We start from the raw sequence: 14,745 nt of genomic DNA, 5'->3' as shown, positions 1-14,745 counted from the left end.
AAACAAAATACAGGAATTTCACACTCACGACAGTGCCCACATTACTTGCTTTGCTTTATGGCGAGTAAAGTTACTCCCGAGAATCTACCTGGATCTGGAGCTTTTGAGGCACCCGAAGCACATAACGCTTGATTGGGACAACCCTGGCAGGCTGAAACTTTACCGGCATCATCACTGGCTGTTCCTGGACAATCTAAAACATAACAGAAGAAAATATATATGGTCACTGCTGTACAACATATAACATTCAATACCTCACTACAAGTATCAGAGTACTAGACAGCTCAAATGTATTGACACAAAAGGTCAGATATATTATATGCCATATACGAGTTTGCCTATTATTACTTGTTTAAAATGCTGTTCAAAATATCACAAGACCATCTCGCATCATAAATCTTTATATGTGGCTCACTGAAACAGCTGAGAGTTGATTTTATGTCAGTTATGCACAAATCTAAAACCAACATAGGACCTTTATTGACAGGAGATATGCCAGTCAATCTCCCGTGACACTGCACATGAAGAGTCAGGAACAAGTTTAGTCTTCAGCTGAAGCAAAGTCAGAAGCCAGGGAATAATTGGATCAGAGTTTGCAAACATAATTCAATCCCCATTTTAAGTCATACATTCTGATGTTCTTATATTTCTATGATAAATTCCTATGTCCACATTTATAATGCACCTGCCTAGGTAAACATGTCACGCTAGAACAGCAGCTGTCCACTCGTAGTGGGGAATAATGTGATTACAGCATGGAAAGTTTAAATAGGCAGTTTCTACTATAAATGTGAACATTGAAATTTATAATGGAAAATGTTAACAAGAAGTACACGGACACACATTTTTAATATATGACTAGCTGATCTTCTCTCTTTCCACCCGCCTCTCCTCTCACTCCCACCACCCTCTTCAATCTCCATCAACTCCCCCTCGCCCTCTCTCAATCCCACCTTACCCTCTTAATGGCCTGCAATCTCTCAACTTTTTCAACCCACCCGCCTGCCCTCTTTCTCAACTGTTCCCTCCTCATCAACCCTTACCCCTGCCTTTCTCTCTCAGCTGCTCCTTCACTCAATGCCGTCTCGCCCACTTGTTCTCAACCCTAGCTCTCACTCTTTCTCTAGCTATCAACCCCTTCACTCTCAATGACTCCTATCTATCTGAACATCCCCCTCCCCACTCTTCTCTCCTCCCTTCCTATATGCCTGTCTCAAAGGGGGAGAAATTCAGTATCGCCCCGTTTGGGGCGCTATTATTGGTGGTGCGCAAAGTTTAGCGCCTGGCGCTAATTATCGCCTCCGACAGCAAACTTGGCTTTTATCGCCCCTGGAGGTGATTGGAGCGCTAAATCAGGCGCTACACACCTCTCTTAAGGCGCTAAGGCCGAGGAGCGAAGCGCTACCTCACAGCGCTGGCGAAGCTCATGTGATGTCAGTCAACAATGGAACACAGACACATTGGCACCATCCAATTCTTAAAGGGGAGTTCTGACGAATGGTCATCGACCTGAAACGTTAAATCTGTTTCTCTCTTCACAGATGCGGCTTGACCTGTTGAGTTTCTCCTGCATATTCTGTTTTTATCTTAAAGGGGAGGGTTGATCTTGCTCTTCATCCACATCCTGCTCATTGCAGCCTTGAATCTCGACCTGACTCTCGGCCTGGAGAGACCTGTACATCAAATCTGCTGGAAAGAACAATGGAGAGAACCAGGGGAAGAGCACAGAGTGCAGACCCCACAGTCTCCTCTAAATCGATACAAGGAAGGGCAAATCAAAACCAACCTGCAAAGTGCTGCTCAGTACCCAAAACTCCTTCACACAGCGTTGAATCTCTCCAGAAGTCTCTCTCTCTCTCTCTCTCTCTCTCAGAATGTGTGGTCCAAAAATGTCACTGACAAAAAAAGGCAGGAAGTGGTCGCCTTTAAATAGCGCTCCCCTAGTCCCTTTCTGACAGCATAACGCTCCCCTCAACCTGTCGTTGCTAGCGGCAGGCGGTAAGGCAGGGGGCACCAATCAATTTATGGTCCGGGGCGCTAACGGGGCGTTGCGCACTCGACTGACGTCGCGATCTGCCGGCGCAGGAGATCGTGGCGGTATTGTTTAGCGCCGCCGCAAAATGTCCGGTCAATTTCGCGAGAGGCGCAGATATCGCCGCGCCCGGACGCTAATTGCTTTGCGCCCCACTTAGCGCCCTCTTAAGGCGCTAATGGGTGGCGCTACCAACTGAATTTTTCCCCCAAAGACTTTGCTTTCAAAATTCAACAACAACTTAAAAAAATCTAATTAGAATGAGGAAAGAAGCTGTATGCCTTTCTATTCTTGTCTTTCTCTGTCTGGCTCATAGGTGACAGAAATTAGAACCAGTGTCTCGCAGGTATAAGCCTTTAGCAATGACAACAAAACACAAGTGGCGATAATTATTTGGCATCAGAATTCAGCTGGTGTTTCTTTGATGATATTGAACAGTAACATGAACAAATACTCACTTTTCTTACTTTCTTAGTTTAATACGTTTCTGAAGTTCTGAACCAGAAACAAAAGCTATGACAGGTGTGTCATTTACACACCCTCTTTTTAAAAAAATGTATAAATTTGACCTCCGTTAAGCTTTTGAAATGTGCCCTTTTGTTTTTCAAATTATTGGAAAGTGCTTGTGTAAGATTATCATGGGATTAGTTGATTTTTAGAATACTCTTTTTAATATATTACAGAATTAGTATCTTATAATCATCAGTAATGGATTTATAATTGTGTGTAAGAAATAAATGTAGAAGTCTGGAATCATCAATTGTATGCAGTTATAACCTGAATTATATATGACATGTAACCCTTTTGCTTATAATTAAAAAGTCTGTGAGTAAGTTGTAACCAGACAGCCTGGGGCGAGAACGAGGATTGCCATGGTCGAATAGGGAGGCTGTGGGTGAAAGCTGGATATTAGCCAACAATAAAGATGAGACATAGAAGGCAGCTAGCCTGGGAAGCAAGGTCAGGTGTAGCTGCCACTGGGTTGAAATGTTATGATGTCTGCAGTGAATTAAAAACCTAGGCCTTTCACAGGGACCAGCAAGGCACGTATCTTGACACTATGGAGACATGTTCCTTTTGTCTTGCCATAACTACCCCAGATATGAGTCTTGATAGTCAAAAACAGATGATATAAGGGTGTCATCAGACTAGAACCTGCGTAAGCCAAGGTGCTGCGGGTTTGGGCGTAAGCCTGTGATTGGTTCAGTAAGACTCCATAGGTTTTGAATGAGATTAAAGGTATAAGAAAAGCGTCTTAACAGCCACAAAGAGTAAGCGATTTCAGAAAGAACAGAAGATTTCAGGGGATAAATGTGAGGTTATCCACTTTGGTGGCAAAAACAGGAAGGCAGATTATTATCTAAATGGCAATAGATTGGGAGAAGGGGAAGTGCAAAGAGACCTGGGTGTCCTTGTGCACCAGTCGCTGAAGGTAAGCATGCAGGTGCAGCAGGCGGTTAAGAAGGCAAATGGTATGTTGGCCTTCGTAGCGAGAGGGTTCGAGTACAGGAACAAGGATGTCTTGCTGCAGTTGTACAGGGCCTTGGTGAGACCACATCTTGAGTATTGTGTGCAGTTTTGGTCACCTTACCTGAGGAAGGACATTCTTGCCATGGAAGGAGTGCAGCGAAGATTCACCAGGCTGATACCTGGGATGGCAGGAATGACGTATGAGGAGAGATTGTGTCGATTGGGCTTATACTCACTGGAGTTTAGAAGATTGAGAGGGAATCTCATCGAAACCTATAAAATTCTGTCGGGCCTGGACAGACTAGATGCAGGAAGGATGTTTCTGATGGCCGGGGAGTCCAGAACCAGGGGTCATAGTCTAAGGATAAGGGGTAAGCCATTTAGGACTGAAATGAGGAGGAATTTCTTCACCCAGAGAGCGGTGAACCTGTGGAATTCTCTGCCACAGAGGGCAGTGGAGGCCAGTTCATTAAATATATTCAAGAAAGAGTTGGATATATTTCTTAAGGCTAAAGGGATCAAGGGATATGGGGAGAAGGCAGGGACAGGGTACTGAATTTGTATGATCAGCCATGATCTCAAATGGCGGAGCAGGCTCGAAGGGCCGAATGGCCTACTCCTGCTCCTATCTTCTATGTTTCTATGTAAGAATCAAGGAGACACCCGGGAGACGAAGAGAGACAAGAGACACAGGGTGCAGCTTACTCACGGTTGCACTTCTACCCAGAGTATAACGGGGTAATATAAGTCTCAGTTATACTCTGTAAACTGCTGCTCGAATACTGTAATGTATTGAGTCGTGCTTGTGCTGAATAAAGTTAAATCACTGTCCGCAATACGGGTCAATCTCGAATCATTTGGAACCAGGGTCCCTCTAGTATCTCATACTATAAAATGAAGACAAGTATTAGATCAGTACAGCTACCTGAAAAGTACGGATGTGCCCTGCATATGCTCAGACTGCACAATTCCGTCCAAAGAATCACACGCCTAAGCAAAGGCATTCCATTGTACTAGTTACATATGGCAATAAAATGATCTTGAATCTTGAACTCCAGGCTCAAGTTTTTGGAAGAGGCTGAAACCTTCAAGTAAAAACTTCAATGGGGGCATCAAATGGATAGATGTAATCATTTTATTTTGAAGTGTGTAATTTTTATTTTGCTTAAACCCTTATTTAGGCATTAGAAATTTCAATTGCTGAGAAAAAATGGCAATAAAAAAGTTTTCAAAAAGCAATTTGAACAATGAGTAGAAACCTGGTGGCCAGATTGCACAAAGTGACGAGTTTATGAAGGCAAATCCCATTTTAAATGTGGACATAGCAATTTATAATTGGCAAAGAAAAGTGGGACAAAAATGTGAAAACAAAAAGTTATATGCCACAGACATGAAGTCCACACAGACAAGATTATAGATAGATGTTTCGATATATTTCACATGACATTACTCACTCAGTTTGAGGATATGCTGTCTTAGCCAACGCACAATACATTATTAGGACCACGGAGTTATGGTGACTGAGTAAGTTAAATAGTATTTTCATTCTACAGGATTGTGTTTGTGGTATTTTTGAGTTAAATAGTTATGTGTACATTTGCACGGAAAGTGTAAACCAGTGACTTTGAGAATTATTGCTGTAATAAATTTAAACACGTAGTTGATGTTATCTCACTTTTTGGGGGAAAAAAAAAACCGTAATAGGAAGATGTTCCAGGATGCAGGTCAGTAGGGGATAGGATAGTATGTTGTTTAACATGGAAATTACAACATAAAAACAGGCCGTTCGGCCTAACCAGTCTGCATTGGTGCTGATCCTCAATGGGAGTAGCAGTCATAAGCCCATTAAACCCTTATTTAGGCATTAGAAATGTCAGTTGCTGCAGGAAAAAAAACAGCATATAAAAAGTTTTCAAAAATTGTTCACATATCTGTTAATTCCCCTTTCCTTCAACCTATTTTTAAAATGTCGACATGGTCTAAGCTTCAATCACTAACTCTGGTAGTACATGCCACAGCTCACAGCCCTTAGTGTAAAAATGTTTCTCCAGCTCTCTGCCTGAAATCTCTTACACTTAATCTTATATCTACGTCCCCTGGTTCTGGACCCCCTCAATTACGGAAAACAGTCTGTTTCTATCGACTCTGTCTCATCCCTTCATAATTTTAAACTCCTCTACCAAATCACCCCTTAATTTCCTCTGTTCTAACAAAAACAGCACCAACTTTTCAAGTCTTTTTTCATATTTGCATTTCCTCATACCAGGCAGTTTCCCAGAGAATCCGCTCTGTGTGCTTTTATATAGATTCCCCATTATAGAATAGTACAGCACCGAAGGTGGTCATTCGGCCCATCAAGTCTGCGCTGGCTCTTTCGAAGAGCAATCCAGTTAGTCCCAAGTGGACTCTTTCCCCATATCCCTGCAATTTTTTCTCCAAGTATTTATCCAATTCCCTTTTGAAGTCTACTATCGAATCTGCATCCAGCACCCTATCAGGCAGTGCATTCCAAATCCTAACCACACGTTTTGCAAAAAGGTTTTTCTCCATGTTGCCTCTGGTTCTTTTGCCAATTACCTTAAATCTGTGCCCTCTCATAATCAACCCTTTTTATTATTACATCTCAGTTTTTTTATCTTCTGTATCTCACCATGCAAAAGACAAGGCTGAAGAATTTGCAATCACCTTCAGTCAGAAGTGCCGAGTGGATGATCCATCTCTGCCTCCTCCTGAGGTCCCCACCATCACAGAAGCCAGTCATCAGCCAATTCAATTCACTCCACGTGAGGGCTAAGGACACTGGGTACAGCAAAGACTATGGGCCCCAACAACATCCCAGCTGTAGTGCTGAAGACTTGTGCTCCAGAACTAGCCGCGCCACAACACTGGCATCTATCCGACAATGTGGAAAACTGCCCAGGCATGTCCTGTCCACAAAAAGCAGGACAAATCCAATCCAGCCAATTACCGCCCCATCGGTCTACTCTCAATCATCAACAAAGTGATAGAAGGTGTCGTCGACAGTGCTATCAAGCGACACTTACTCACCAATAACCTGCTCACCATTGCCTAGTTTGGGTTCTGCCAGGACCACTCAGTTCCAGACCTCATTACAGCCTTGGTCCAAACATGGACAAAAGAGCTGAATTCCAGGTGAGGCGAGAGTGACTGCCCTTGACATCAAGGCAGCATTTGACCGAGTGTGGCAACAAGGAGCCCTGGTAAAATTGAAGTCATTGGCCCGGAATTTGCGGTGGGTAATAACAGCAAACAAACAGCATTCGCAGTTATTACTCCTTTGAAATTGACCGCAACTTCAGAATATAGCGCATGCACATCCTAACGCGGTAATCCTGAAGTTGCGGTCAGTCATTCACTGCTCCAACACTGGCTGCGCTGTACGCCCCCGCCCCCACCCCCCTGCCCAACCATCTTCAGCTGCTTCATCAATGACCTTCCCTCCATCAGAAGGTCAGAAGTGGGGATGTTCACTGATGATTGCACAGTGTTCAGTTCCATTCGCAGCTTCTCAGATAATGAAGCAGTCCATGCCCTCAGGCAGCAAGTCCTGGACAACATTCACGCTTGGGCTGATGGCAAGTAACAGTCACGCCACACAAGTGCCAGGCAATGACCATCTCCAACAAGAGAGAGTCCAACCACCTCCCCTTGACATTCAATGGCATTACCATCGCCGAATCCCCCACCATCAACATCCTCCGAATCACCATTGACCAAAAACATAACTGCACCAGCCACATAAATACTGTGGCTACAAGAGCAGGTCGGAGGCTAGATATTCTGCGGCGAGTGACTCGCCTCCTGACTCCCCAAAGCCTTTCCACCATCTACAAGGCACAAGTAAGGAGTGTGATGGAATACTCTCCACTTGCCTGGACAAGTGCAGCTCCAACAACACTCAAGAAGCCCGACACCATCCAGGGCAAAGCAGCCTGCTTGATTGGCACCCCAACCACCACCTTAAACATTCACTCCCTCCACCGCCGGCGTACCGTGGCTGCAGTGTGTACCATCTACAAGATGCACTGCAGCAACTCGTCAAGGCTTCTTCGACACCACATCCCAAACCCACGATCTCTACCACCTAGAAGGACAAGGGCAGCAGGTGCATGGGAACACCACCACCTCCAAATTCCAATCACACACCACCCTGACTTGGAAATATATCGCCGTTCCTTCATAGTTGCTGGGTCAAAATCCTGGAACTCCCTCCCTAACAGCACTGTGGGAGTACCTTCACCACACGGACTGCAGCGGTTCAAGATGGCGGCTCACCACCACTGTCTGATGGGCAACTAAGGATGGACAATAAATGCTGGACTTGACAGCAATGCCCACAACCCGGGAACAAATTTTTTTTTAAAGTATTCCATTAGCTGTTTTATGACCCTGTCCACTTGAGGTGCTGCTTTTAATGTCTTGCGAACCTAAACCCCATGTAAAATCCGGGACTACAACTGGTAGTAAAGATTTACAAGAATGGTCATGATTGAGAGATCAAGCGTGAAAACACTTGAAATTATGTAACTTGTTAAAGGAGAGTCAGCATGGATTCAGCAAAAGGTCATGCTTAATTAACCGGGAGTTCTTCCAAATATATTGCCGACATGGTGGACAGGGGGAATAAGTTGACATCATCTAAGATCTTCAGAAAGCTTTGGACAATGTTACACCACGGCAATTAATGGCATAGAACAACTGCCTTAAAATGTGGCCATAAAAGGATTCTTTGAGGCTGAATTCAATCTTGTGCCCATTGAACATGTTGTGCTGATTACACTATTTATCCACAGTTGGGTTCCTCATCTCTGGACATGTTCTACGTCTTCCAGCTGTACTTCTATCAAAGACAGGGTTTGTAGTACTGTAGTTTTAAAAAAAAAATCCAGTGTTCTTGCCTCAAAATTATGCTAGAGGACATTATTCAGTTTGTGTTACCTTAAAGAAGTAGTACCCTTTTACCAATGATCCTAGAAGTAACATTCAAGGGGCTTTATCACAACATTATGTCACTATGTGGAAAACAATGATGATCGAGCACAGTATTTATTAACATGCAGGACTCTGCCACTTCAGGTACGGCAATTTCTCTAAGTGAGCATTTGCATTACAAGTTTAGTGTCAGCGCAAAGAAGTTTCCATTTCACACCAACACAAAACCTGTGTAGTATAAGCAAGGTATTAAGGCCCACATTGACGCAGAGTGAGAATCTCTCCTCCAAGACTACTTCAGTCCAGCCTCACATCAGGCCCAGAGTCCAGACTCAGGCTGCCTTGCACTGAAGCTACAGTTAGTGTAAAAATTAAACCGTGTTGCACTTACACTACAGTTGTAGTGTAAATACACCCTAAATTTCTTTACACATGGAAGTAAGCCTCTCTTAAGAATGAGACTTTGTAAATGTACAAAAAGATGGAGATTACTAATCCTATATATTTAAAATTTATTTGGTTAATTTCGGAAGGATGTGAAGGCTTTAGAGAGGGCGCAGAAAAGATTTACAAGAATGGTTCCAGGGATGAGGAACTTCAGTTACATGGATAGATTGGAGAAGCTGGGGCTGTTCTCCTTAGAGCAGAGAAGGTTGAGAGGAGATTTGAGAGCTGTTCAAAATCATGAGGGGTCTAGCCAGAGTAGATAGAGAGAAACTGTTCCCATTGGCGAAAGGGTCAAGAAGCAGAGGACACAAAATTAAGGTGATTGGCAGAAGAACCAAAGGCGTCATGAGGAAAAACTTTTTTTTACGCAGCGAGTGGTTATGATCTGGAATGCACTGCCTGAAAGGGTGGTGGAGGCAGACTTGATTGTGGCTTTCAAAAGGGAATTGGATAAGTACCTAAAGGAAAAAAATTTGCAGGGCTACGGGGAAAGGGCGGGGGAGTGGGACTAGCTGAAGTGCTTTTGCAGAGAGCCGGCACGGTATCGACAGGCCGAAGGGCATCCTTCTGTGCTGTAACCATTCTATGATTCTAATTTCAAAGGCACCTTCTAACCAAAAAGATGAATATTTTATCTTATAACCATTCTGTTCACCACGAGGAAAGCCAACATTTTATAGTTCACTGTGCACACTCTCAGTAAATTGGGTGTTCACCGTGCACAGTGCTCTCAGTAAATTGGGTGTTCACTGTGCACAGTGCTCTCAGTAAATTGGGTGTTCACCGTGCACAGTGCTCTCAGTAAATTGGGTGTTCACCGTGCACAGTGCTCTCAGTAAATTGGGTGTTCACCGTGCACAATGCTCTCAGTAAATTGGGCGTTCACCGTGCACAGTGCTCTCAGTAAATTGGGTGTTCACCGTGCACAGTGCTCTCAGTAAATTGGGTGTTCACCGTGCACAGTGCTCTCAGTAAATTGGGTGTTCACCGTGCACAGTGCTCTCAGTAAATTGGGCGTTCACCGTGCTCTCAGTAAATTGGGCGTTCACCGTGCACAGTGCTCTCAGTAAATTGGGCATTCACCGCGCAGTGCTCTCAGTAAATTGGGTGTTCACCGTGCTCTCAGTAAATTGGGCATTCACCGCGCAGTGCTCTCAGTAAATTGGGTGTTCACCGTGCACAGTGCTCAGTAAATTGGGTGTTCACCGTGCACAGTGCTCTCAGTAAATTGGGCGTTCACCGTGCACAGTGCTCTCAGTAAATTGGGCGTTCACCGTGCACAGTGCTCTCAGTAAATTGGGTGTTCACCGCGCAGTGCTCTCAGTAAATTGGGTGTTCACCGCGCAGTGCTCTCAGTAAATTGGGTGTTCACCGTGCAGTGCTCTCAGTAAATTGGGTGTTCACCGTGCACAGTGCTCAGTAAATTGGGTGTTCACCGTGCACAGTGCTCTCAGTAAATTGGGTGTTCACTGTGCAGTGCTCTCAGTAAATTGGGTGTTCACTGTGCAGTGCTCTCAGTAAATTGGGTGTTCACCGTGCTCTCAGTAAATTGGGTGTTCACCGTGCACAGTGCTCTCAGTAAATTGGGTGTTCACCGTGCTCTCAGTAAATTGGGTGTTCACTGTGCAGTGCTCTCAGTAAATTGGGTGTTCACCGTGCTCTCAGTAAATTGGGTGTTCACCGTGCACAGTGCTCTCAGTAAATTGGGTGTTCACCGTGCTCTCAGTAAATTGGGTGTTCACTGTGCAGTGCTCTCAGTAAATTGGGTGTTCACCGCGCAGTGCTCTCAGTAAATTGGGTGTTCACCGTGCACAGTGCTCTCAGTAAATTGGGTGTTCACCGTGCTCTCAGTAAATTGGGTGTTCACCGCGCAGTGCTCTCAGTAAATTGGGTGTTCACCGCGCACAGTGCTCTCAGTAAATTGGGTGTTCACCGCGCACAGTGCTCTCAGTAAATTGGGTGTTCACCGCGCACAGTGCTCTCAGTAAATTGGGTGTTCACCGCGCACAGTGCTCTCAGTAAATTGGGTGTTCACCGCGCAGTGCTCTCAGTAAATTGGGTGTTCACTGTGCACAGTGCTCTCAGTAAATTGGGTGTTCACCGTGCACAGTGCTCTCAGTAAATTGGGTGTTCACCATGCAGTGCTCTCAGTAAATTGGGTGTTCACGGTGCACAGTGCTCTCAGTAAATTGGGTGTTCACGGTGCACAGTGCTCTCAGTAAATTGGGTGTTCACCGTGCACAGTGCTCTCAGTAAATTGGGTGTTCACCGTGCAGTGCTCTCAGTAAATTGGGTGTTCACCGTGCTCTCAGTAAATTGGGTGTTCACCGTGCACAGTGCTCTCAGTAAATTGGGTGTTCACCGTGCAGTGCTCTCAGTAAATTGGGTGTTCACCGTGCACAGTGCTCTCAGTAAATTGGGTGTTCACCACGCACAGTGCTCTCAGTAAATTGGGTGTTCACCACGCACAGTGCTCTCAGTAAATTGGGTGTTCACCGCGCAGTGCTCTCAGTAAATTGGGTGTTCACTGTGCACAGTGCTCTCAGCAAATTGGGTAATGTAAATGTCCAGACATTCAAGTCCTGTCCCGAGCCAATTTTATCCCCTCCAGCACCTCAGCTAGATGCTATTCTTCAATGAGGTATCATGAGTGTTGGTGCATTGTTTAGCTATGGGGACATGTTACAGCTGAGCCCAATCTTGCCCTGCAGATATCCACACATGCACGTTTTGCAATTTGGGTCACGATCAGGAATCCTGGCTGATTTTTCTCATCCCCAGTTCAGGGGGAGCTGAGCCCAATTGTGGCGCAGCACCTGCTGCCGAGACTGAGACCAGCTAACAACAGACACCAGAACCTGGAACCACTCTGTGCATAGGACTCAACGTTATGCTAGGTTGTTCATTTAGCTGCCCGAGCTGTTTTTATATAAATATTACTTGGACAGTTCTGGCCCACAAATACTGTGAATAAAGGGTTAAAGATTTGAGCAAGCTGTGCAAATGCTTATTTAAGGATAGGACAATAATGGTGTTAGCTTAAAGTGAAAGTACAAGGAAGCAAACTGGACACGCCTCAACAAATGAAGTTCCTGGGCTCAACAACAACTTGCATTTATTTATACAGCGCCTTTAGCAGAGAAAAACGTCCCAAAGCGCTTCACAGGAACAATTACCAAACAAAATTCCACACTAAGCCACAAGATATTACAACAAACATGGTCAAAGAGGCAGGTTTTAAGAAGTGTCTTAAAGGAGAGAGAGCTAAAGAGGTTGAGAGGTTTAGGGAGGGAATTCCAGAGCTTAGGCAGCTGAAAGCACGGCCGTCAATGGTGGAGCGATTAAAATCAAGGGTGCGCAAGAGCCCAGAATTGGAGGAGCACATGTAGGGCTGAAGGAGGTTACAGAGATAGGGAGGGACAAGGCCATGGAGGGATTTGAAAACAAGGATGAGAATTTTAAATCAAGGTGATGCCAGACCAGGAGCCAAAGTGGGTTAGCGAGCACAGGGGTGATAGGTGAACTTGGTGTGAGTTAGGATACGGGCAGCAGAGTTTTGCATGAGCTCAAGTTTATGGAGGGTGGAAAATGGGAGGTCAGCCAGGAGAACAATGGAATAGTTGAGTCTGGTAACCAGTCACCATTTGGTGACCTATCCATAGGGTCAGTTATAGTCCCCACTCTGACCATTCCTCTGATCAGTTATTGTCCTCACTCTGTGACTATGCCTCTGATCAGTTATTGCCCTCACTGTGACCATTCCTCTGGTCAGTTATGGCCCTCACTCTGTGACCAGTCCTCTGGTCAGTTATTGCCCTCACTGTGACCATTCCTCTGGTCAGTTATTGCCCTCACTCTGTGACCATTCCTCTGGTCAGTTATTACCCTCACTCTGTGACCATTCCTCTGGTCAGTTATTGCCCTCACTCTGTGACCATTCCTCTGGTCAGTTATTGCCCTCACTCTGTGACCAGTCCTCTGGTCAGTTATGGCCCTCACTCTGTGACCAGTCCTCTGGTCAGTTATGGCCCTCACTCTGTGACCAGTCCTCTGGTCAGTTATGGCCCTCACTCTGTGACCAGTCCTCTGGTCAGTTATGGCCCCCCACTCTGTGACTACTGGGGACCAGGAAGATACCGGGAGTTTATCTGCTTCCAGTCCCCTCTCCTCCAGCTCTCGGGCTCTGGCGCCTTTTATACAGAATTCGTTCCCAGTGACGCCGCTCGCCGACCCCGACACTCACGTGCTGGTGCGTTACTCGGAACGTCCGCCATCACCGCCCGCTCCCGGAGCCGCACTTCCGGTTTCTCAGTGCAGCACCAAATTATACCGACCTCCGCTTGCGCTGCTGACAAACGTTCCTCCAAAACAGCAGCGTCCCACCTCAGTGAGGTGAAAGATCAGTGCAACAAACAACCATAATTTACAACAGTATTTTCCATATCCTAGCTGTAGTCTTATTTCATAGATGTGACACAAGACAGAATATTCAGAACTTTTAGGTAATGACACCCAATAGTTTTGTTGAGTTTAGTTGCAGTTAGATGGCCAGGATTTGAACGACTACATTTCCAGTAGCCATCAATGTGCGGATGAATTTTCCTGCAGCCACCTTTGTCATCGATTATCTCCCCTTCCTGGCCTCAACTCAGGTCGAACCAGACTGTTCACAACCTCGGCGTCCTGTATGACCCCAAGCACAGCTTCCAATCCTATATGTTCTCCATTACAAAGACCTCTTACTTCCACCTCCAACATCACCCACCTCTGCCCCTACCTCAGCCCACCTGCTGTTGAAATCCTCTTCCAAGACTTTGTCACCTCCAAATTGAACGATCTATTGGTCTTCTGGTCACCCTCACATCCTCCATAAACCAGCTCATCCAAAACTCCGCTGCTCATATCCTATCTCACACCAATTCCTGCCCACCCATTATCATCATCATCTCTGTCCATGCTGACCTACACTGGCTCCCAGACTCCTAAATCTTCATGTTTAAATCCCTTGCTCCCTCTCTATCTCTAACCTCCTCAAGCTGTACACCCCTTTTACTTCTTCACCTCACTCCTCCTTTAAGAAATTCCGTAAAACCCACCTTTTTGACCAAATCTTTGGTCCCCGCCCCAATGTCACCATTTTTAAAATTCTGCCTTCACGTAGTACCTTGGGACATTAAAGGTGCTTTATAAATGCAAGTTCTTGTTACCTTTGATTGACAATGTGCTGCTGATTAAAACCAAAGTGATTTAATTTAGTTATGTAATGACACCTTTAGGTGATCTGCTGGTCGTAGTATTCTGGATAGAATGAGAATGATTCATTGGTGTTCGTAATCTGAGATCTTACCAGAATTGACTGACACCTCAAGTTCAGTAGATCACAAAAGCAGTCAAGGACGAGAAAAGGGAATTCAACCCATTAAAGCCATTCTAGTGCCCTAATCCACCCAATAAGTATAGAAGGGAGAGGTCACCCAGAATACTGCGACCGAGGTTATCCACCATTGACATAGTTGAGACCTGAATGGCTACTGCGGGGTTTTAGACTCAATTGAATCCGGCCAATCAAATTCTAATTTAATTTGTTAAGTTTTATTTAATTTACAGTCGATTTGTTTAATCACCCCCACCAGAAAGCGTAGACTCAATTGAAAGTGTGTTGTTCGCATCCAGTTTTCTCCTCTTTGCGTGCAACCAAAACAAGTTAACAAATAAACTGTAACTAAAATCCAATAACCCTTTAAATAAACCTTAACCAATCAAATTAAAATTTGGTTGTTTAAACTAATTATGCACTCCAGTCCCCGCGGCGCCCACCGGTGCATCCAGTTTTCTGAGGTCTC

General features: G+C 45.1%; 1 protein-coding gene across 1 annotated transcript in view; it reads right to left on the bottom strand.

Annotated features, from left to right (window-relative positions):
• The window catches only part of nubp1 (nucleotide binding protein 1 (MinD homolog, E. coli)), an 80,524-nt gene extending 67,279 nt beyond the window's left edge, over positions 1-13,245 (bottom strand). The window contains exons 1-2 of the mRNA XM_086000630.1: positions 13,146-13,245; positions 89-193 (exon numbers count right to left, since the gene is read on the bottom strand). Of these exons, the coding sequence (XP_085856756.1) occupies positions 89-193; positions 13,146-13,176 (136 nt within the window). The 5' untranslated portion in view covers positions 13,177-13,245. The remainder of the gene's footprint in view (positions 1-88; positions 194-13,145) is intronic.
• Positions 13,246-14,745: the final 1,500 nt, after the last annotated feature.

This window comes from Somniosus microcephalus, chromosome 11 (assembly GCF_052327205.1).
Source record: "Somniosus microcephalus isolate GS21.2 chromosome 11, FLI_Smic_1.0, whole genome shotgun sequence".
Taxonomy (NCBI): Eukaryota; Metazoa; Chordata; class Chondrichthyes; order Squaliformes; family Somniosidae; genus Somniosus; species Somniosus microcephalus.
The sequence above is the reverse complement of the archived record's forward strand: the minus strand, read 5'-3'. Positions and strand labels throughout refer to the sequence as shown.